Source organism: Squalius cephalus (assembly GCF_949319135.1).
Source record: "Squalius cephalus genome assembly, chromosome: 19".
In the NCBI taxonomy this organism is placed as follows: domain Eukaryota; kingdom Metazoa; phylum Chordata; class Actinopteri; order Cypriniformes; family Leuciscidae; genus Squalius; species Squalius cephalus.
Window position 1 is genome coordinate 20228600 of NC_137140.1, and position 21416 is coordinate 20250015.

At 34.7% G+C, this 21416-nt stretch overlaps 3 protein-coding genes across 9 annotated transcripts in view; all 3 read left to right on the forward strand.

Moving 5' to 3' along the window:
• Positions 1–116: 116 nt before the first annotated feature.
• st6galnac1.1 (ST6 (alpha-N-acetyl-neuraminyl-2,3-beta-galactosyl-1,3)-N-acetylgalactosaminide alpha-2,6-sialyltransferase 1, tandem duplicate 1) lies at positions 117–4416 on the forward strand. 2 transcript variants are annotated; one of them, XM_079851272.1, is made up of 10 exons: positions 117–266; positions 413–611; positions 700–862; positions 1800–1968; positions 2093–2231; positions 2723–2823; positions 3057–3140; positions 3216–3315; positions 3469–3659; positions 4132–4416. In XM_079851272.1, exons 1-9 carry the CDS (start codon positions 172–174, stop codon positions 3640–3642), a joined length of 1224 nt encoding a protein of 407 aa, XP_079707398.1. In that variant the 5' UTR covers positions 117–171; the 3' UTR covers positions 3643–3659; positions 4132–4416. The 2 variants fall into 2 exon arrangements, with proteins under 2 accessions (XP_079707398.1, XP_079707397.1); XM_079851271.1 differs by lacking the exon at positions 4132–4416 and having other exon boundaries at positions 3469–3762.
• Positions 4417–9860: 5444 nt separating this feature from the next.
• st6galnac1.2 (ST6 (alpha-N-acetyl-neuraminyl-2,3-beta-galactosyl-1,3)-N-acetylgalactosaminide alpha-2,6-sialyltransferase 1, tandem duplicate 2) lies at positions 9861–13554 on the forward strand. The gene is made up of 9 exons (XM_079851484.1): positions 9861–10145; positions 10286–10484; positions 11711–11873; positions 11968–12136; positions 12315–12453; positions 12530–12633; positions 12786–12869; positions 12969–13068; positions 13176–13554. The coding sequence occupies exons 1-9, from the start codon at positions 10039–10041 to the stop codon at positions 13353–13355; spliced, it is 1245 nt and encodes a 414-aa protein (XP_079707610.1). The 5' UTR covers positions 9861–10038; the 3' UTR covers positions 13356–13554.
• A 743-nt stretch (positions 13555–14297) lies between these two features.
• Positions 14298–21416, forward strand: part of LOC307146460 (CASK interacting protein 2) — a 59815-nt gene continuing 52696 nt past the window's right edge. For all 6 annotated transcript variants that reach the window (XM_079850454.1, XM_079850455.1, XM_079850457.1 and 3 more), the window contains exons 1-2: positions 14298–14500; positions 14845–15180. In XM_079850454.1, the coding sequence (XP_079706580.1) occupies positions 15087–15180 (94 nt within the window). In that variant the 5' untranslated portion in view covers positions 14298–14500; positions 14845–15086. The remainder of the gene's footprint in view (positions 14501–14844; positions 15181–21416) is intronic.

Here is a 21416-nt window from a genome sequence, read left to right on the forward strand (position 1 = left end):
AGGATAATCATGTCATTCAAATGGAAGGGGCGGACTGTAATCCAAAAATAAACAAATGGTTTGATGATGTAATGAATTTCAAAAGGTAGATTATAAAACACCGTTACCAAGTCTTTCACATAGTTCGCATGTGACCAGACTGATAAGATGAGTGCCAATCACTCCTGAAATATGCTGAAAGCCTGGGGCTTTGCTAGTCTCATTCTGACTTTTTGCGTGCTGCTCTATCTAGTACTTTGGATGAATCTCTCTGAACACTTCCACAGGTAAGAAATAAGTGTATTGATTAAGTAAATCTTTTGAAAATATTCTAAATTGGTCTTATGGTGTGATTATGATATTCTTCTGACTTGTATATTGGTATTCTTACTAATTTGTTCCTGTTTTTAATGTACATTTTCCTCCTCATTAGCAAAACGTTCATTATTTCTGCACTGATATTATCACCACGTGGAAATACTAGTTTGCACAAAACTGAAAAACCCTTTCACTCCGCTGAGCGAGAAGTGAACATTACACCTATTCCGGTTCTCTACAAGAAAAATTTTACAAAACTGCCAGTGTGGGATTTCGAAGATGTTTATTTGCGAGCCAATCAAGCAAGAAAACCTGTAAGTGCTCCTTTTTCAATACTATTCTCGCGTCACGTTTCAACTGTGCTGTCGTTTTGATCCTTATGAAAAATCACCTTTTCCGTAGACCTGTTCAAAGTCCCTTCAAAACACAGAGGATCCCACATTCAAGGAAGCTGTCCTTTCTGATATTCAGCTGTGGCTATACAAAGGTCAACTCAACATAACAGAATGGAATCGATTAGCACACTTCAACAATCCTTTTGGCTTCATGGAGTACAATTACAATGGTGATCATCTAAGGCAAATTACACAACATTTCTGGCAGATTTTACAGGTTCTATAGGTTTTTACAACCTTCGGCACATCCTGCATGTGTTTGAGAAAGGCGTGTAGTAGGTTATTGCTTTATCATAGGCTAGATGCATTGTAAATATTGTAAACAGATCTGTCTTCTTTATTCAAAGAAACATTATGGGTTCAGTATAAATTAAGCTCAAATCAGTTGACAGCATAATGTTACCACTCGTCCCATCTTTTCTTTTAAAAACCACATGACATCAAAACTGACAATTCTTAATTTTTATGGAATATTGCAGTGTTTGTTATGAATGATTCATCCGTGCACACTTTTTCAAAATTCATGTGCCCTCATAATCTTTAATCAGAATAACTTCTCCCTCTTGCAACGACTTATCTTGTTGACATGTTTACTGGTGGGAGGCAACTCACATTATCAATTCAACATGATCAATGGGATCGGAGAAATAATGTTCATCGTCCTGTATTTTTCTTGTTTGAGAAGCCATTTCATGCAGATATAAGTCTCAATTTTTGACAGGGATGAAAACGAGGCTGTGAGGGATAGAATAAAATGCGTTCATTGGATTGTACTGTTTAACAATAAACAGATTGTTCACCTGATGAAACATCTTTATGGAAAAAAACTTTCAGTGGACAAAAATAGTTTGTCCTCAATTTTTATATTAAAGAAAAAAGGGACGATTCTAATTATCATTATGCCACAAATACTGTTGATTGAGCTTTACTTGCAACCTTGAAATATTGGATGATTTTGGATGCCATCCCTGATAGCAACATGTCGGGCCAGATCCGGGCCACATCTGGTACATGCGTCAGATATGGGCCGGATCTGGGCCGACACTATGTTGCTGTCGCACTTTGCATTCCTTTACGTACACGTACGTTGTTTCTTTTCCACTGAAGAGGTGAAAAAAGCAGTGGACTTGATACCAAAGCCCAAGTCTTCAATATTACTGCCTGTGCCTGAAGGCTCAAAAGATGGCTGTATCCGCTGTGCTGTTGTGGGCGCTGGTGGTATTCTCAACAACTCAAAGATGGGCAAAGAGATAGACTCCCATGATTATGTTTTTCGGTAAGCGTGAAACTTTTAAACTAAAATTATCTTTGCGAAAAATGTCTACGGTAGAGTTGACAAGTGAGTGAAAAAGTTATTATTAAAGGTCATGACTGTGTATTCTGATGCTGTTTATTCTTAGAGTAAATGGGGCTGTTACTCAAGGTTATGAGGAGGATGTTGGAAATAGAACATCAGTTTATGTGCATACAGCTTATTCCTTATATGCCACCTTGCTGACATTAAAAAAGGAAGGCTTTCACAGTGTTCCACAAGATGAGGTCAGTATTTTTTACACTGAATTCTAAAATAATATATTCACTGTAATTTCCAGATACTCACTTCAATGCACTATGCTGCTGTGCTCTTCATTAAGAATTATTTATACAAGTTAAGTTTGTTTTTTTCAGTGGCAGGCAACACTACTTTTCAAATATTTGGGGTTGGTACGATTTTTTAATGTTATTGAAAGAAGCCTCTTCTGCTCACCAAGACTGCATTTATTTGAACGAAAATACAGTAAAAATGGTAATATTGTTAAATATTATTACATTTCAAAATAAATGTTTTCTAATTTAATATGTATTAAAATGTAATTTATTGCTGTGATGGAAAAGCTGCATTTTCCACAGCAATTACTCCAGTTTCCAGTGTCACATGATCCTTCAGAAATCATTCTAATATGGATATATTGTATATTATAGAATCACAAACACACGCATATATATATATATATATATATATATATATACTCTCTGGTGTTATTCAATAGGGTATCAAATATGTAATGATCCCTGAGGGCATGAGGGACTTTGAGTGGCTCCAAGGACTTTTGCAGGGAAAAGTAGCCAACGGTTCATTCAAGGGTGTGAGGTAAAGTATCCAGCTCTGCCAGTAAGCAAGATGAACACGGTAATGTTAATACAGAAGTTCTTTGAGTTAATTTTCACCACAGTTGACTGGCCAATCAGAATTAAGTATTCCAGAGAGCTTATAAATAAATAATCTTAAACCTTACTATGTTTGGCTCCTTGATAAGTGGTAAATATTTATCACTGTGCTCTTGATTTGCTTAATAACCAATATTTGCATTTATTCTTTCGTAGGCCACTGCATTTTTTCAATGGGAATTTTAATGAGAGTAGATTCTACGTTCTTCACCCTGATTTTCTTCGATACATTCGCAACAGGTAACATTTATGTTTACAGTGACCAGTTTGTTTGGTCATAGAACGATGACTCCTAATTTTTTAATTTTTTAATAGATTCATGCCATCCAAACAAATGCAAGGCAATTACTGGTCAATGTACAGACCGACCAATGGAGCGTTTGCTTTGTTCTTGGCTATTCACACATGTGATATTGTAAGTAAATGCATAATTTTTTCTATTACTTCAATTTATTCTTTAATATCAAGCTGTTTGTAGCTCTTTAAAAACTGAAAAGTACATTTTATGTTCATATCATCATAATTGCATTTTTATTAGTAATACTTTATGAACATTACTTGACATCAGGTGGATGCCTATGGATTTATCACTGAAGACCACCATAAGTACTCCAACTATTATTATGAAAAGTTAAAAAAAACCAATGTCATTTTCTATATTAACCATGACTATGGCCTGGAGATAAAGACCTGGAAGAAACTGCATGACTCTGGAATCATTAGACTCTTCCAAAGACACTAACACATCAAAAACAGAAGGTAGACTCTGTTCTGTCAACAGGTGTTATTTTAAAAGATATTTCCAAGTTATGATTCTGTGTCTTGGTGGTTGGTTATTAATGGGCAAGATGGACAAAGGAAAGCTATGGACTTAAACCAAATGAAACTTCTGTGAAATGCTGCAAGTGAAAGCATGTTTCTGGTTTCCTTTTTTATAGAGAAAGCTGATATTTATACATTTAAATATTTAAATGGGCCAGGTTTGTGTTTGTGTTCAGTCTTTTATTATTATTCATTATACATTTGAACTGTTTTTTTAATTGGATATTTTTTATTATCAATTTTCTATTATTAATCATTACTCTTTTTATGACTTTATTAGTTTTTCTTATAAATGCAAAATAGATTCATATTTTCCTAAAACTGGGCTTCCAATAGCCATACACAAACATAGGACCAACTTTAAAGAAGTATGCTATTTATTGATATTTAGATCTATATTTTTTTATAGCTCCATGTCCTGTCTGACAAATTCCAGTTCTGTGGATTGCAGAAATGTGTATTGATACACATTATCAAACAACATGAAGAGAAGAATAAAAAGACATTACACTTTATTTATGGTGTCTGTTACAGTGTAATTATGCATTTAGTAATAATAATTAACGACATGTGTGGGGTTCAGATTGGGGTTTGGTTTAGCGTAAGTTGCACGTAATTATGCGTAATTTATAGTTATTACTACAGTAACTACATGTAACGTATAACAAGGACACTGTAAAATAAAGTGTTACCTAAAAAGACAAATGCGAGTGTGTTTTCATGCTGATTTATTTAAAGTACTATTGAACAGCACACTTCTGTGAAAGACTTCTTTGATTTACTAGTTTGCTTGAGTTGTAATCTGATACAAATTCATTGCATCATCAAATGTTTATTTTAGGATATGGCCAAACCGGAACTAGTCATCACACTTTCTCCAGTAAATATTTGTCAAGGTTGGGTCTCCAGGGGAAAGGTACTGTAATATGTGAACTTATCATGTTGGCACTGGCATTGTACATTAGTTGCCAAATATAATATCCGTAGGGGAAAATTTTTCAATATTTATCATATTATATTGGGAAGGAGGATTCACTAAACTTGTTTAAGGTATTAAAAATGACAAAATGATTTGGCATGAAAGGCAAACACAAACATATAATTAAAATGGGTTTATTGCATTATGCAAGAAAGGCATAGAAAAACAAAAAGCTCACAGGAAATATAGCTTACATTGACTACAATGTAAACAGAATATTTTGTTTCGTATTTTGATTACAGCAGCCATTCTCCTGGGCATTGACTCACTAAACTTTGCACATGTGTCACACTTAACTTCTTTCCAATTCATGAACATATGTTCTTTCCAAGATCAATGTGACTTATCACTATTCAGCTTTATAATATCACATAGGTTTTCAATGGCTTTAAGTTTAGGAGACTGAAGTGGCCACTTGACAACTTCAAAATGCTGAGCATGAACACTTTCATTGCACGCAGCTTTGTTTCATGCGTCATTTGTGGTGTGTTTGGGATCGTCATCATGTCGCAAAGTACACATTTGATCTTCACACAGATCCTCCATCATACTTGGCTACATGTTGAGCAGGATTCCCAAGTATTGATTCATTTTCAAACTGCCAGCAAATTTGAAGATCCTTCCAACACCTTCTGCAGACATGTGTAAATGGCGCACCATGCATGCATTTGATATTAAAACACTCCAGTCGTCTCCTACGAACATATCTGACACCATCCAAGGCTAGGATGTTAGTTTTTGACTTGTTGGACTGCAGAACACGGCTCCAATCTTCCATACTCCAATCCTCATGTTCTTTGTCAAATGCAAGGTGTTTTTTTGGAGTATTTTTATTTTTTTTATTTTTTATTTACTGGTACACAACCTCTCAATCTAGACTGTTATATCTGTTGGCTTATATCTGTCCAGCCACAGCACTTCACATTCTACATAGTGGTCTCACATAGGCTGGCACTAACAAGTGCTTTCGACCTTCTTTTTGATTTGAATGGAATGCAGAAACCACTGGAGGTTTGCAATAGACTTGTCCCACTGCCTACGCAACCGAATGCTTCTTCAAGCACCTCCTACTTGAAAAAAACCCTACTTTTAAACAGGAAATGATGGAATATACATATGCTGATCTATTCGCACTGGATTAGCATTACCTGAGGTCATATTTTACAGAAGGTAAAAGTTGCCGTAATCTTTACTGACATTGTCTGTTTGGACGGGACTAAAATCACTGAGAAGCTCTGGTAATAATTACTTTACCCCACCTCTCCATGTTAAACTAATCCCGTCCGAATAGGGCTCTAGACTAAAATGCATGTTTGAGCTGTTTTAACTGAAAGCAACTTGACGTCTTAAAACTAGGGCTGTCAAACGATTAATCGCGATTAATCGCATCCAAAATAAAAGTTTGTGTTTACATAATATATGTGTGTGTATGGAGTATAATTATTTTCTATATATAAATACACACACATGCATATATATTTAAGAAAAATGTGTTATTTATATATAAAATATTTATATATAATATAAATTATATATAATATAAATATATATACACAGTACATGCAAATATTTCTTAAATATATACATGCATGTGTGTGTATTTATATATAGAAAATAATTATACACCGTACACACACATATATTATGTAAAAACAAACTTTTATTTTGGATGCGATTAATCGCGATTAATCGTTTGACAGCCCTACTTAAAACATGTCTTAAAATAAAAGCCCTGTCTGTGAAACAGGAATGGTTTAACTTGCTTTCTCCATACTGAATGATTACTCAGTGAAGGCCTATTTAATAAAAATGTGAAAAACGTTTCAGTTCTTTCTGTTTATTCTAAGTGCGTGCTGCAGTTATTTCTTCTGCTGCTTTAAATGCTCGAGCTCTTTAAAGCAGGATGGATTCTGATTGGCTGTCAAGGTTTTCATCATTCGTCAACTTAAAAAAAAAGTATGAAAAAGAAATGCTCTGAAAGTGATTCCAACGGTAGCGATTTTCTGTGCCGTTATTGTAATAGTTGTGGTGTGGACTCTGCTATTTTTTTATATTTAGAACTATATCTTATCGTTATAGATATTGTCCTTGGTGAACGGGCCTTAACTGTTAAATAAAGATCAGACCACATTTTATGAGTAATCAAATCAATGCAGAATTCCAGATTTCACAAGGGTTCACAAACTTATTTTTGCCACGCCTGGATACTAAAGGCTGAAGAAACTGCATGACTGGAATCATTAGACTCCAAAACAGGAACACAATGACTGAAAAGGCCCCTCTCTATTCTGTTGACATTCTTTGTGAAGAATAAACTAATATTACACTTTGAACACTAATATTTTGTGTACCATTTTAGATTTTTTTTTTAATACAATCAAATACAATAAAAAAAACCTCTGTATCATTCTGCATGATTTTATTATACCTGTTGGTTGTTAATGGATAAAGGGGGTTACGTTATTGTAAAATCTACACACCACACATTACCGCTTGTCCTCTGTATAGTTAGGCCTTTGCTTCTTTAGCGTTACGTTCCCCTCCCTGTCTAGGGGTCAGGAGGGGAGGTAACAAAAGAAAAGATAAATGTGAAAATATTAGAGTAACACAAGAATGTAAAGATACGAGGAGAACACACTTCAAGCCTAACACAATCTTAAGAAAAAGGAAATAAGATAATGTTTATTTTCTTCATATACCAAAAAGTTTAAGAAAAATAAAGGAAAAAATCTTCATGAGAGAGTAGGGGAGTTAGGGAGAGTTAGGCAAAACCTAACGTGGGGTTAAATGTAACACGGACCTTTTACATAGTCAGGGTCAAGCAGGTTGTGTTTCTTCTCTTTTTCTCTCGCTGCCAGAAGAAGAAGTCTCCGGCGGATTTGTGGAAAGTTTTGATAAGATTGCGTGAAGATTCTGGACAAAGAGTGTTTTGACACCATGCAAGTAAATATTTTCATCATAAGTTTTTTCGGTTTCTGAGTTGGGTGTGTACGTCACCAAATCTAACTTTATATTATCTTAATCACTGTCTTGTTGGCTAAAACATATTGCACCATTTTGAAACATATCAGCAACTCCTAGCAACTGTTAGCTAGGCTTAAACTATTTTTTACACAGCGGGGTTAGTTGTAGCACAGTGTTACAACTAAGCCGCCAAGTGTACAACGATAATGAAATGAAAACCAGAGGTTTGAGTATTTATTTATATTTTTAACTTTGTTGGACTTTCACAAACAATGTTGGAATTTAAATGTCAGAGTATGATTTTTTTCCACATTTGTTTACTATGCATTGATCACTTGTTTATTTATTAAAATGCCTGTTTTTCATGCAATAAACTCTTTAAAATGTGATTTTGAGCTTGTTTTATTATTATTACTGTTATTATTAATAATAATAGTTTTGCATGCAGCTGCCACACACAAATATAATTCAATAGCAATTACAATATTTGATGATTTTGTTTATCTATGTATTGCAAAACTGTGCAGCCCTTTCATATATCTCTATCCATGATATTGATCCATAACAGAAGGATGATTGGATGAGGGATGGATGTATGGATATCTATCTATACAGATGTACAAACAATATCAAACTATACAGATAAAATAGGACTGAATTATGTGTGTTATACACAAGTGTTACAACTAACCCCTCTGTCTGTTACAATTAACCCCACGTTAAGTTGTAACATTTGCACTTCTGTCACTTTCAATGCAACTGTACGAAAATGGTAGGTCCTAGAAAAAAACTTTCAGTGTTCATTTGTAACAGAGATGTGTATGTTGCTTGTGTAAAAAAAAAAAAAAAAAAAGAAAGAAAGAAAAAAAAAAGATTAATCAAACTTAATTATTTTTTAAATAATTGAGCCACAACCAAAATGTGTTAGGCCAATATAATCTGGCGCGACAGATACCCCTCACTGCAGTACACAAGATCCAGGGGGCGGAGCTGGATCCCCTCCCACTGCATTTTGATTGGAGTTTTGCCAAAAGACACGCCATTCATACTTGTGTTGTTGCTCTACCGTTTTTCGCATTTTGAGTCGTAACAAGTAAGTTATTGTTATTCTTTTGACGGAAAAACAAACTTGCTGAAAACAAACTTTTTTTTAACAACGTTTTAAATGGTTACCCAGACAGCAACATAGTGTCGGCCCAGATCCGGCCCACATCTGGGCCATGTGGAATCCATGTGTACCAGATGTGGGCCGACACTATGTTGCTGTCTGGGTAGTTACAGACACTGTAGTTTATACATTGTGTGAATGTGCACCTTATAATTATGTACAGTGGTGGGCAATAACCAAGTATTTTATTAGAATATTTTCATTTGGAGAAACGTTGCTTTTACTCCAAACCATTTAACAAAAAATAATGTAAAAAAATGTCACCTTCCCTGAAAAGCCTGTAGTTACATGTCAGAATAAATATTTCTTAAAAAGAAGTGTAGCCTATTCTTTGATTGGCTGATCCTCTCTCAGTGGTCCACAACAGTATTAAGTAGGTAGGTACTTCTACTTTTATTGGAGTAATATTAAATTAAGTTCTCTTTCTACTTCTAAGTAGAAAATATATGTGCTTTTTACGCCACTGATTATGCATAATATTATAAAACTGTAGTAGCCATAGCAGCACTATCAGGTTATGAATGACTTCACAAGGGCATGCAAAATACATTACCAGCACAATGAAATAGAAAACAAAAAACAACAACAACAAAAAACGTTTATTTACACACAAGGTAAAACAGACACTGATACAGTAGGGAAACTTTGAACACGAAACATAAGGAAACCCACATTAGGAGCACATCGTAAGCACTGAACGTTAACAGAATAACACACCAACATTATGGAAACCACAGGACATTAAAAAGTAGAACTTACACACAGAATTAAACAATAAATCACTAATTCATTCTTTCACACTGCACTACATCATGCACACACAAACACACTCAAATGTTGCAACTTACTCTTAAAATTGCGGGCTGGAGGAGTTGGATCTGGATCCAACCTCGCCCCCTGGATCTCGTGTTCTGCAGTGAGGATCATCTTCAACGACAAATAAGGAAAAGAAGGAGGAGAAGAAATTGCCCACAAACCCGATTGGTTATCGTCTAGGCTATTTAAAAATGAAAAAAATAATCTGTGAGAATAGGCAGTGTTTAAATGGCGCGACAGCTTAAAACATTTAAATATCAAGCTCGTCCATATTAGTATTGACAGTTTAAAATGAGGGTCAAAAAATGTTTCTAGGTAGGCAGCTCACTTGAGTCGTCGGTAATAATCGGTAATCATTTTACAGGTGCGCTTGCAAGCTTTCACAGAGGATGTTTCTCCAAAGGATATTCTTTGTCACTTCCCTTATCATTTTAATACTCCTGTTTATTGTTGTAACCTTTTACAACGGAAACTACACCATAAAAGCAAATGTGCGGTAAGAAACGAAAATGTAGGCTACTGAATTCAAATATGTGTCATTTTGAAATTCAACATTTTACTTTTATTAGTACTGACTTACTATCATGTAAAGTCACATTCTATAGCCTACCTAGAGCTGCAATCCCTTTTTCTTAGACAGTATTACAACTTTTGGGTGGATGAAGACAATGTCACAGATTCTTTGCAGAGAGTTGAGGCTGACGCAGAAGCAAACAATGTTCCTCTTGGGACTCAACCAACCCTTGTGCCCTTTATGGACAAGCACAACTTTACTGCTCTGCCCCAGTGGGAATTTGAGGATCTGTATCGATTGGATCCACAGTTTAAACCGAGTGTAAGTGCAGTGGACAACAACAATAACTTAGAGAAAAGTTTGTGAACATCCTGCTAATGGGTGACATGACTGATATAACCCTGCTGAAAAAGAAAAAGCTCTTAAACCAGCCTAATAATGGTGTGCTGGTCTAGACTGATCTGTTAACTGGCTTTCACAGCTTGGTTTTGGGTACTTTTCACTCTCTCTGTCGTTTCTTTGTTGATTCATTTTGAACTAGCACTGAGTGATTATCAAAATACATGTGAAACATGTTTAACCCTATAAAGCCATTTGATACATTAATTTCTAAAGCTTTTCAAAACTAGCTGGAAAACCTGTTTGACACAATCTTCTAAATGCCTTCTGCCCTCTGACTGATTGTTAATTTTATTATTATAATTTTTTTTTTTAGCAAATAAAAGTCCTTTTATTGAAATTCTAAACATGTTCACCTTCAGATTGTGGTACATGTCTTTTTTTTTCCTGTGAAAACTTTTTTCCTTTTTAAATTATTATTATTTTTTTTAATAAAGACGACAGATAATTATTATTAATATTTTAAGGTGAACATTTCCTGGACTGAAACAACTTAGGTTTACTTGATTTATTCATGCATTTGTTTCGGATGTAGTATGGATAAATCAAGTAAACTTTTTTTAATGCTTTTTGTCTATAGCAGTCTGACACTGACAATCAGAATTTCATCTTTTTGGCCATATAAATTACTGCACCAAATTGCAGATGTTTTTCCTCCTTGAGTGTAATCTATATTGTACTATATGAGCCGTAAAAGACTGATATATCAAATATGATTTAAAAAAAACATACAGTACTTGTCGAGTTTGGAAACAAATTTTTTTTTCTCTAATGCTCACCAATGCTGCATTCATTTAATAAAAAATATAGTAAAAACAGTATTGCGAAATATTACTTCAAATTAAAATAACTGTTATTTGAATTTATATTAAAATGTAATTTATTCCTGTTATCAAATCTGAATTTTCAGATTTTATCTTTACTCCAGTTTTTAGTGTCACATGATCCTTCAGAAATCATTCTAATATGCTGATTCGGTGCTTGGGTATCATTTTTATTATTATCAATGTTGAAAACAGTTGTGCTGATTTTGACAGGTAGGCCTATTGTATACAAAACTTAAACATTTTTTTTTTTTTTAAAGGTACAATAAACTCTTCCATTTACAGGCTTTAGACGGTTTAATGTGTTTCTAACATGTTTTTCAGGAATGCACGGCATCCTTGCGAAATTCCTCTAATCCAGAGTTTATGGAGAAGTTTATTCCAAACATTCAGCTGTTTTTACAAAGCGATCATCTCAACGTGAGTGAGTGGAGCCGGCTTTATCATTTTAACAACCCCTTTGGCTATATGGGACTCAATTACACAGGTTTGTTTAATCATAAAGCATGAATGTGATCACACAGGTGGCTTATTATTATACCATGAAGCTAAAATAATGCTGTGTTTCCTTCTTTTTATAGCCATAAAAGCAGCTGTTGACACCATCCCTAAACTTGCTTCTACCCAGTTACTACCAGAACCTACAAGAGCGAAAGATGGCTGTATTCACTGTGCTGTTGTTGGGAATAGTGGCATTCTCAATGGCTCCAGGCTAGGAATGGAGATTGACTCTAATGATTATGTGTTCAGGTAAATCTTAGAAGTTATCAAGAACAAAACATAGTTTAAATGCAGATTCAATCAGTCACTTTTAAACGAGTGTAATGTGAAAATGTGTAAACCAGGATGTCTTGTGAAAGCTTATACATCAACTTTTTTTATGTACTGATTTAATAAAACCACGTATTTACTTGTTTATTTCTGATAGAGTGAATGCAGCCATTATAGCAGGACATGAGGAGGATGTTGGGAAAAGGACATCTGTTTATGTGCACACAGCACATTCCTTAACCCAGTCCCTCATGTTACACAAAAACAGAGGTTTCAAACAGATTCCTACTGACAAGGTTGTCTTAACTATCACTTGTTCTTTTGAGCTGCTTTGGATGAACCTCTAATAGTTTTTTGTTGTTGTAATGGAAGGCCATTAAATATGTTCTAATCCCTGAGGGTCCAAGAGATTACAACTTTCTCGAGTCCCTTATGAAGAACAGAAAAATACCATCAGGAGCATATAATGGACGAACGTAAGTCATCATAACAGAAATCTAATTAACAATCAATATTTGTCGTCATAAACCAAAAATAAGAGCGATTAACCTTGTTGATGATTGTCGTCTACACACTAATATTGATTTGTTTACACATGCCTAACGTTCAATGATTTATTATTTTGAAGGCCAAGGAATTATTACAGTGGGCATTTTAATGAAAGTTCTTACTACATCCTCCATCCAGACTTTCTGAGATATTTGCGAAACAGGTGGGGGCTCAAATGTGCACACATTAGTTATGTTAGAATATGTTTAGTGCATGAAGTTATTTCGTTATGTCATTTCATGTCTCTCACTTTTCATTTTAGGTTTCTTAAAGCAAAACAATTAAAAACTAAAAGATGGTGGTTGGTCAGACCCACTAATGGCGCATTTACACTTATGCTGGCTATGCACACGTGTGACATTGTAAGTGATATATGCACAGTTGTTTACTTATTAGCATTCATGTTTATTTTATCAGATGACCTGTATAATTTTATAGTGATGCCTTGTTTTTCTTGCTCTTCACGTAGGTGAGAGTCTATGGTTTTAGCACGGTCGACTATCGGAAATATCCAACCTACTACTATGACACCAAATACACTAAACTAGTGTTTTATGCTAATCACGATTATAGTTTAGAGATGAAAACCTGGAAGAAATTTCATGACGACAAATTAATCTGGCTGTATTTGGGAAAATCTGATATCTAAGTGAATCTGTGTTTCTTAAAAGTAATTCAGCTTCCTTAATGACCCAAATAATTACTAGAATGGAAATAGTGTTATTTCACAATAAGAAAGAGGTGTAACTTGTTGCAAATGTTGAGTGTGTTTTATAACTTTTTGCATTGTTAGTTTCTACTTTGTGTGTCTGTATTCTGAAATAAACAATAAATTAACTGTGAAATTCCAAAGTCAATTCTGCTTTCTTATATCATTACGTGCAACTCTATGAAGAACATATAGAGGTCCGACATTCAGTAGTCTTTTGCGTTTAGATAAGATGTCAATTACTATTAAAAGTCATGGATTATATTGCATAGTGATATTATCCGTGCGTCACCTTTCAAGTCGTTTCTGCATATTGTAACATTTAGGGAGTCAGTAAATGACAAATTAATATCTAGTTTATGGTTGCAGGTAAACGTTCACTTAAAATTAAGCCTTTTTTTTAAAGATTTACGCAATTTAATTAATGGTAAAATGTCATCAAATTGAAATTAATAATCCTTACGTAATTTAATTGAATAATTGAACAATCCTTAATCAATTTTTCAAAATAAATTACGTAAATGTAAAAAAAGGCTTTAACTTTACATTACATCGTTAAGGCACCAGATGTCGCAATTACTTTAGGAACAACAGTGACTTCACATTAGGATCACAGATGTCTGCCTTGGATATATCTCCGAAATTAGCCTACTAGCAAAGCATATGGAGACAATTGTGAGATAACTGTTAGTTTTGTCTTACTGATTAACACACCCATGGTGTAATACAAACTGTACATGTAACATGCACAGATATAGACAGCTTTAGAACATCGCATCCATCGCTGTTATAAAATATATTGGCCATTATCCTTTTGTTTCTTTTCTGGAATCGTTAAATTGAAGCGAGAGACTTAAAAGCGCACCTTTCAGGAAGAGAGTTACACCGGGGAGGCGCGTGACAGACGCACGCGCGCGCTCACGCACCGGCCACTTGTGTTGTGTCAAACACGTTCAAGCATGGCATTGCGCTTTTGCGATTTCCTCAACAGGAACAGAAATCATAAACGGGACTATTCTTATTGAACTACTTCGGTTTCGTGGAATAAGTGGCTTTAAGAGTTTAATCGACCTGACTACGTATTGGTGAGTAGCTATGTTACAGATCTACATGGCAAGTGTAGGCTATTCCCTATTTAGCTTTTGATTAAAAAAATATTCAGACAAGTAACTGGTCAGGAAAGTTGTCATTATTGTTTAGGGTTATTTCAAACATCGTATTATACGTCCTACGGTACTTTCCATAACAACCAAATGATCACAGAAGGTTGTCTTGGAAGTGATTGGTTGCCTGTTTATTTCAAATGAAAGAGAAATTAAATACAGTTGTATTTACACTCCACTGGTTTCTTCAGAAACTGTTTTTTATGCTGAAATATAATAAAGTGTATTATGATAATGATAACACTGCATGTGTGTTCTTCCCATAGGTTTCCATGTGATGTTTCTGGCTTTGAGGATGGCTTACATTCAATATATACGCGCTGCTCAAGAACAAACATGTAGCATAGGACCTTAAAAACGACTTCAATACAAATTAAAAGCTTAATGTGCTAAATGTTTTGTCCATATTTAAAAAAAAAATAAGCCAAATCCTAGGCTTCGTGAACCGAGAGAACCATGACATCGTGAATCCAGATTGTAACACACTTCTGGGAGCTGGACAAGAGCCATGGGCAAGGAGCAGGACCTTCTTCTGGCTGTGAAGAATAGAGACCTTCCCTTAGCTCATAAACTTCTGGCCAAGATCAAGACCAACCGAAATAGTGAGTTATTTTAAGGCACATGTTTTTCTTTTGCTAATGATATAGTTTATAGTTACAAATTCATCATGTACTGAGTCAATATGTTATCAGCCACAGATCATATTATACATAATGCTTTAAGTATTTAATCTCTTTTTTAAAAAGTGTTTCACATTTAAAATATTTTAAATGCGCTAAGCTGCAACTTAATACCCTGTACAGTCATTCTTGAAAATGCTGTTATTGTGTCCCAGATTACTCTTCAGGTGAAGATTTCATTTTCTTTATTCAACATCTGTGCTGCATTAGCAATAACGCTGGACTAATCACTGAATCAGCCTTGTATGACACTAAACAACAACTGCATCCAAACTGAACATGAAAAGACCATTAGCATTTCTTGGCGATTCCAGTAATGTGCGCTATGACTTTATGTAAACATTAGATGCAAACAGGTACCTTTAGACATCAACTCTAGTTGGAAAAGTATGCCAAAAACCTTTAAAAGAAGTAGTCTGTTACTCAGTAGGGTTCAAGTTAGTGCAGTGCACCTGCAGAGGATGTTTTCAGGACAGTCTGTAAGTCTTTCCCAAGCAGATGGAGACCGTATCGACTGGAGGCCAAACAGGGTCAGTTCCTGGCGGGCCAGACAGTCAATGAACTCCCCTGCATATCTGAATGGTGATAGTCAGTCCAATTATGGTCATATTCCGCTACAGGATATTGATCGCAGTGTTATTAATATTGAATATAATTCTTGAATGTGTTCCCTGTCAGTCAAATTCATAGGCTATCAATCTTAATCAAAAGCCTTGACATGATTAAGTGCATTGGAGATTTTTGGAACTGGCTTTGTTTTTAGGGGTTTACTGGGTTTGTTGTTTAACTTCTTATTTATAGCAAATTAATGTCTTTCTGATTTGAGCTGGACTTTTTCATTGTGCTTTTATAAAATTGTCAGAAAATGATTTATTTTGAATTCATTTTTAAAGTCGCAATGAAACTGAAGTAGCGACCAATCTTTTCGTATGTTGTGATGTACATATGACTGAAATGGATTATTGGAAAAGAAAAAAATGTAGGGGGCGGGAGCTTGGTTCTATCCATCGAATGTTGATCGGATGGAGGCAGATCTGAATGCGAGCTTGAGGTCGAATTTAAGAAAGTGGCAGGGATTAAGTGGACTGAAATGATTGGGGAAGTCCATACGCCACCAGAGAGAAGTTATGATATTTTAATTAAAAATGAAGAGGGGATAAACTATAAATCAAACATATTTCAAGATGCATTTTAAAATATATTGGGTGAATTTTCATTTCATGCCCACTTTAAGGAAAAGGAACGCTGAGTCAATCATTCACTCACAGTTTCTGTAGATTGAGCGTAATTTGTATTGAACCCGGAAAAACCTTGAAATTCCTTCTTCCATTTAACTAAAATTTAGTATCTTGTGTTCTTCCCTGCCCCCACCTGTCTTGTTACAAATCAGGGATAACCCATATGGCAAACTGACAGATTAACTTTATAGAGATCTGGATTTCAGCACAGCATTCACTGTTCCTTAACAATGCCATGGGCTGCTTTGCTTTCAGTCGCTTTTGTTCCCTAAAAATGTAGTAGCCATGTAAATGACTGGGGTAAATACCAGCAAGACACATACTGTAAGTTGACTCCAAGCCAGTGATTTTTTCTTCTTTTTTTCCACACAAAGCATGTTAAATGCAAGCATATACATGTTGTAATACTCTCTCCTCTTGCTCATGACAGATGGGTCAGGCTACTCGGGACTGTTTTGGAATCTGCTCAATGAGTTAATCCATGAGCGATGTTGTCAGTCATCGCTAGCTCTAGTATAAACTGTGTAAGCCGGCCGTTCCTTCAACTGAGCAGACCTGCATCTTACAGTCAGCTTTTAAATATTCATCGAAACTAGAGATAAAGGATGGACAGTATTATTAGCATTATCTGAGAGCTTGCATACATTTTCTATTTTTAGCTTAATTAGCTTACAGAACACAAGGCTACTGTAGAAAACAAACGGCGCAGATCAGAAGACACATGCATCTTAAATCTAGACTCACATTTATTTGCTTACTGAATGTGACTGCATGTGAATGCGCTCTTCTGAATTTGTTTTAAAGTGATCTTAAGTTTTGTATAATTCCTGTTTTGCATCATTCTGTGCTGTCCAAACATTGAAACAGTTGCATGACACAAAGAGATAACCGATAACGGATATCTCATGTAAATCTGTATTTTTGTCCTAACCGGAGCGTGATGGCAATTTGACGATCATCTGGTTTCTGTTTTTGCGTCATAGCACTGTGTAGCCCCGCTTACTGTGAAATTTAATTTGTTCAAAATCCCTCTCCACATAGTTGTACTTTTAAATATCAAATATATTCTGAATTCTTTTTCTTCTGCCATACAGAGGTTTGAATTTTAGCATGGAGAGACAAACTAAACTTTTGGTATCAAAAAAACCATCATGTATATGTCAGTGAGAAAAGCAATTGTTTGTAGCTGTAATAAATATATGAATTTAGTTGCGTAGTTAGTCCACTTTTCAGCTTTGATCCGTCTCACGGCTTCACTGTTGATGCAAATAGCGAATCTCTACAGGCTTCAAAAATCACAACAGATTCACATTGTCATTGGCTTAGTAGGTTACTTATGTAATAGGTAAAACAACGCAAGTGTAATTTCCTACTAATGTGGAAGCAAACATAATCTTTGGTATCACTATAGCCAAGCTTCAGCTCATTCAGAACAGATTTTCTTTCCAATAGCTTTAATTTCACACAAATTGGCAATTAAATAGAAGGACATTTTTATAATAAAAATGTCAGTGCGCAGACTAGCAAGGTGAATTTGATCTGACTGTTTCTCTGCAGCTTTGTTTACAGTCTTTAGCACCAAATCAACCTTACAAAGGCAGGTGACAAAACCAGACTACGCAGGAGATAAAATCAGAACACCACGTCTGCTTTCGTTGTAATGATTTTATCGTCATCCAAGTGATTGACTGGGATCAATCTGTGAAGTTTATCTTAAATACCACCATCTTTACTTCCTCCTCGATGGTTGGGTAAAGATTTTCATTTTGAGACGAAATAGACAGATAATCATGTATATTCATTAGAGGTGGGAATCTTTTGGTACCTCACAATTAGATTCAAATCGTCACGATTCGATATATGCATAGATTTGATTCTAGTTTACCGTTTTGTGTTACTTTTCCTATTTGACTGCGGTAGACAGTTTAATAGGTCTAGAAGAAAACAAAATCCCACTGAATTAAATGTGAATCTTGACTTTTTTTTAGGGCTGTCAAACGATTAATCGCGATTAATCGCATCCAAAATAAAAGTTTGTGTTTACATAATATATGTGTGTGTACGGTGTATAATTATGTTCTATATATAAATACACACACATGCATATATATTTAAGAAAAATGTGTTATTTATATATAAAATATTTATATATGATATAAATTATATATAATATAAATATATATACACAGTATATACATGCAAATATTTCTTAAATATATACATGCATGTGTGTGTATTTATATATAGAAAATAATTATACACCGTACACACACATATATTATGTAAACACAAACTTTTATTTTGGATGCGATTAATCGCGATTAATCGTTTGACAGCCCTACTTTTTTTTTGTTTTTCTTCCCATTTTAGTCAACCCAATATTATAAAACAAATGCCCTTTACAATATAAAATACAATATAAAAATACAAATGAAAAAAAACATACGTTTTTCAGGTACAGTAGCATAGGTTTATTTAACATGTAAATACTACCAAAATTGAATCATCAAATGTAAAAATAAAACACTTTATAAGCTTCACTGTATGAATTAAATTGATTAATATTAAAGATAAAAAAAGATAAAAAAAAAGATAAAAATGAAACAGACGTTTATGAGGCTGCTGTCCCTTTAACTATGAATGCATGGATCTAATATACGGTTACGATTTTCTCAGACTGACACACAGACTGTTTACATTGAATACTCCACACGATGTGCAGTTTGACATAATTGTGTGTGTGTAGCTGTGAAAAGCAACTGAACGCATGTTTCTGCCACGAAATAAAAAAAATAAAAAGGGTAATGTGACTTTCTCAGTTTATCGAACAAATTAGTTTTCAATTAGAAGAAAGAAGAATGAAGGAACATATTTATGTAATAATTATTATTCATTGATTGATTTTAATATGGACATATTAGTATAACCCAGTGTGCGTAAAATAAATGGATAGTAGTTTTTTGTAGATTTTTTTTTTTGTGAAACTTTGCATTTATGATGTAGGTTTGTGTGAGTCTTTTGCAAGATCATTTACATTATTTTAAAAGTACATCCAGCCAGTATAAGTCACCCTTGTGCACAGTCACGTGGTGTGTGTTACATAACCGGCTCCTTTCGTTTATCTCCGCTCATCCACTGACAGTGAGCTCAGACACCTTGACAATTTTCCACTTGTTTTGTTCAGGGAGGCTTTCATCGTGTGGCAGAGTGTTGTTTAAGAAATGATCCGAGATCCAGTGTTTTGGAAAGGTATTACAGTAAAACCTTTTCCCTATTTTGTAGTGGTAATTCCCTTTGAACGCAATGTCACAAAGGCTCATGGGATAACAGTAATGTGACTGCTGGCTGGGTCTGGATGCTGAAATCCATGTGGGTAAACCTTATGCAAAGATGAGAAGTTTGTCTTTTGTCAGTCCAATTTCTTGTCTTACAGTCTTCATTTCTAATGCACCTTGTTCCAATAAATTGGCTTTTAGTTTTTACACACCGTTATAGAGTAGAGAGGTTGTTTGCTTGTATTTCACACTGTACTGTTTACTGGAACAAATAGTAGGTAGGTCATTCAACTCTACACCCCAAATTGATTCTGGCAAGCCAAACCCAATCAGAAGTGATCCATGTAATTTAAGTCAGTATCTAATCTGTTGAGAGCTTTACCTCCAACACCTGCTTGTGTCCCTTTAAAGTCCCTGTGAACCGGAAGTTGCAAACGACTTTTCTCCAGTGTTGTGACATATTTCCAAGTGAAACGGAATATTGAATAGAGGGCAGGGTTTTACTTTAGCGCTCCTCCTCTCCATCTCTCGCTCATAGCATACTAACGGTTTGAGGGGAGTAGATAAGCGTTTTCAACCCAAGCCGTCAAACTGACGACATCAGAGAAGGAACGCCATTCCAGACCGGAAGTAACTTTTCAGATTTTGATTAAAGATTACCATGACAAATGATTTTTTTCTGTGTATTAACTTGTTCACCAGAAGACTAGTAATATGCACTAACAAAGTAAATGGGGTCAATTTTGATTTCATGACGACTTTTAAATTTAAAAAAAAGAAGGGGAAAAAAGGGTTTAGGATCATGAGACACCGACACGTTTTTTTTTTTTTTTTACATTGTGAATTAAGTCACAGAATAGTCTTAAGTCATGACTTTTTATTTATTCCATTTGACTTGAACAACACGTCTTTTTATAAAAAGGGCAAAATATGTGATATTTTTTAAATATTAATGACCTTGTCACAGTAATGGGGAGGGTGTCTATAGGGATCTTCTGTTTTTTTTTGGTTGTCACATGACCACATAATGACTTTCTGCATGTTAGTTGCACCGCACTTACTTGATTTGGCTTATTTTGACAAATTTTTCAAATTTAGAACTTTAATTTCTTGATAAAATACAGTAATATTGTGAAATTCTTCTTTCAGTCACATGATCCTTCAGAAATCATTATAATGTGCAATTTGGTGCTCAAGAAATATTTCTATACTCTTATCGATTGTTGAAAGCGGTTGTGCTGATAATTAATTTTTTTCAGGATTCTTTGATGAATAGATCCCAAACCTTTTGAACGGTGCAGTATGCCGTCTTCTGTGTTTATATGGAAAATATATACTTGTGTTGTGTGCATTCATTGGTATGTATGAAACATTGCAAGGTTGTCCGAATGATAGCGTAGCTTAACTGTAATACAGTGCTGCAAAATCGTACCTTAATTCATAGAGGTTTTGTAACAAGATGTTTGTCTTCTAAGTCTTATCTCTGTAAAGTTGCGTTTCAAAATGGCTTGGCATTAAAGACAATCTAAGAGCTTATATTAGTTTGACATTTCACAAATGTACTTTCAGTGACTTTGTTATTGTTAGCTTAAATGTGTCAAATTCCTAAACCTTGTGTATACTGTATAGGGCGTTGATTATGCCT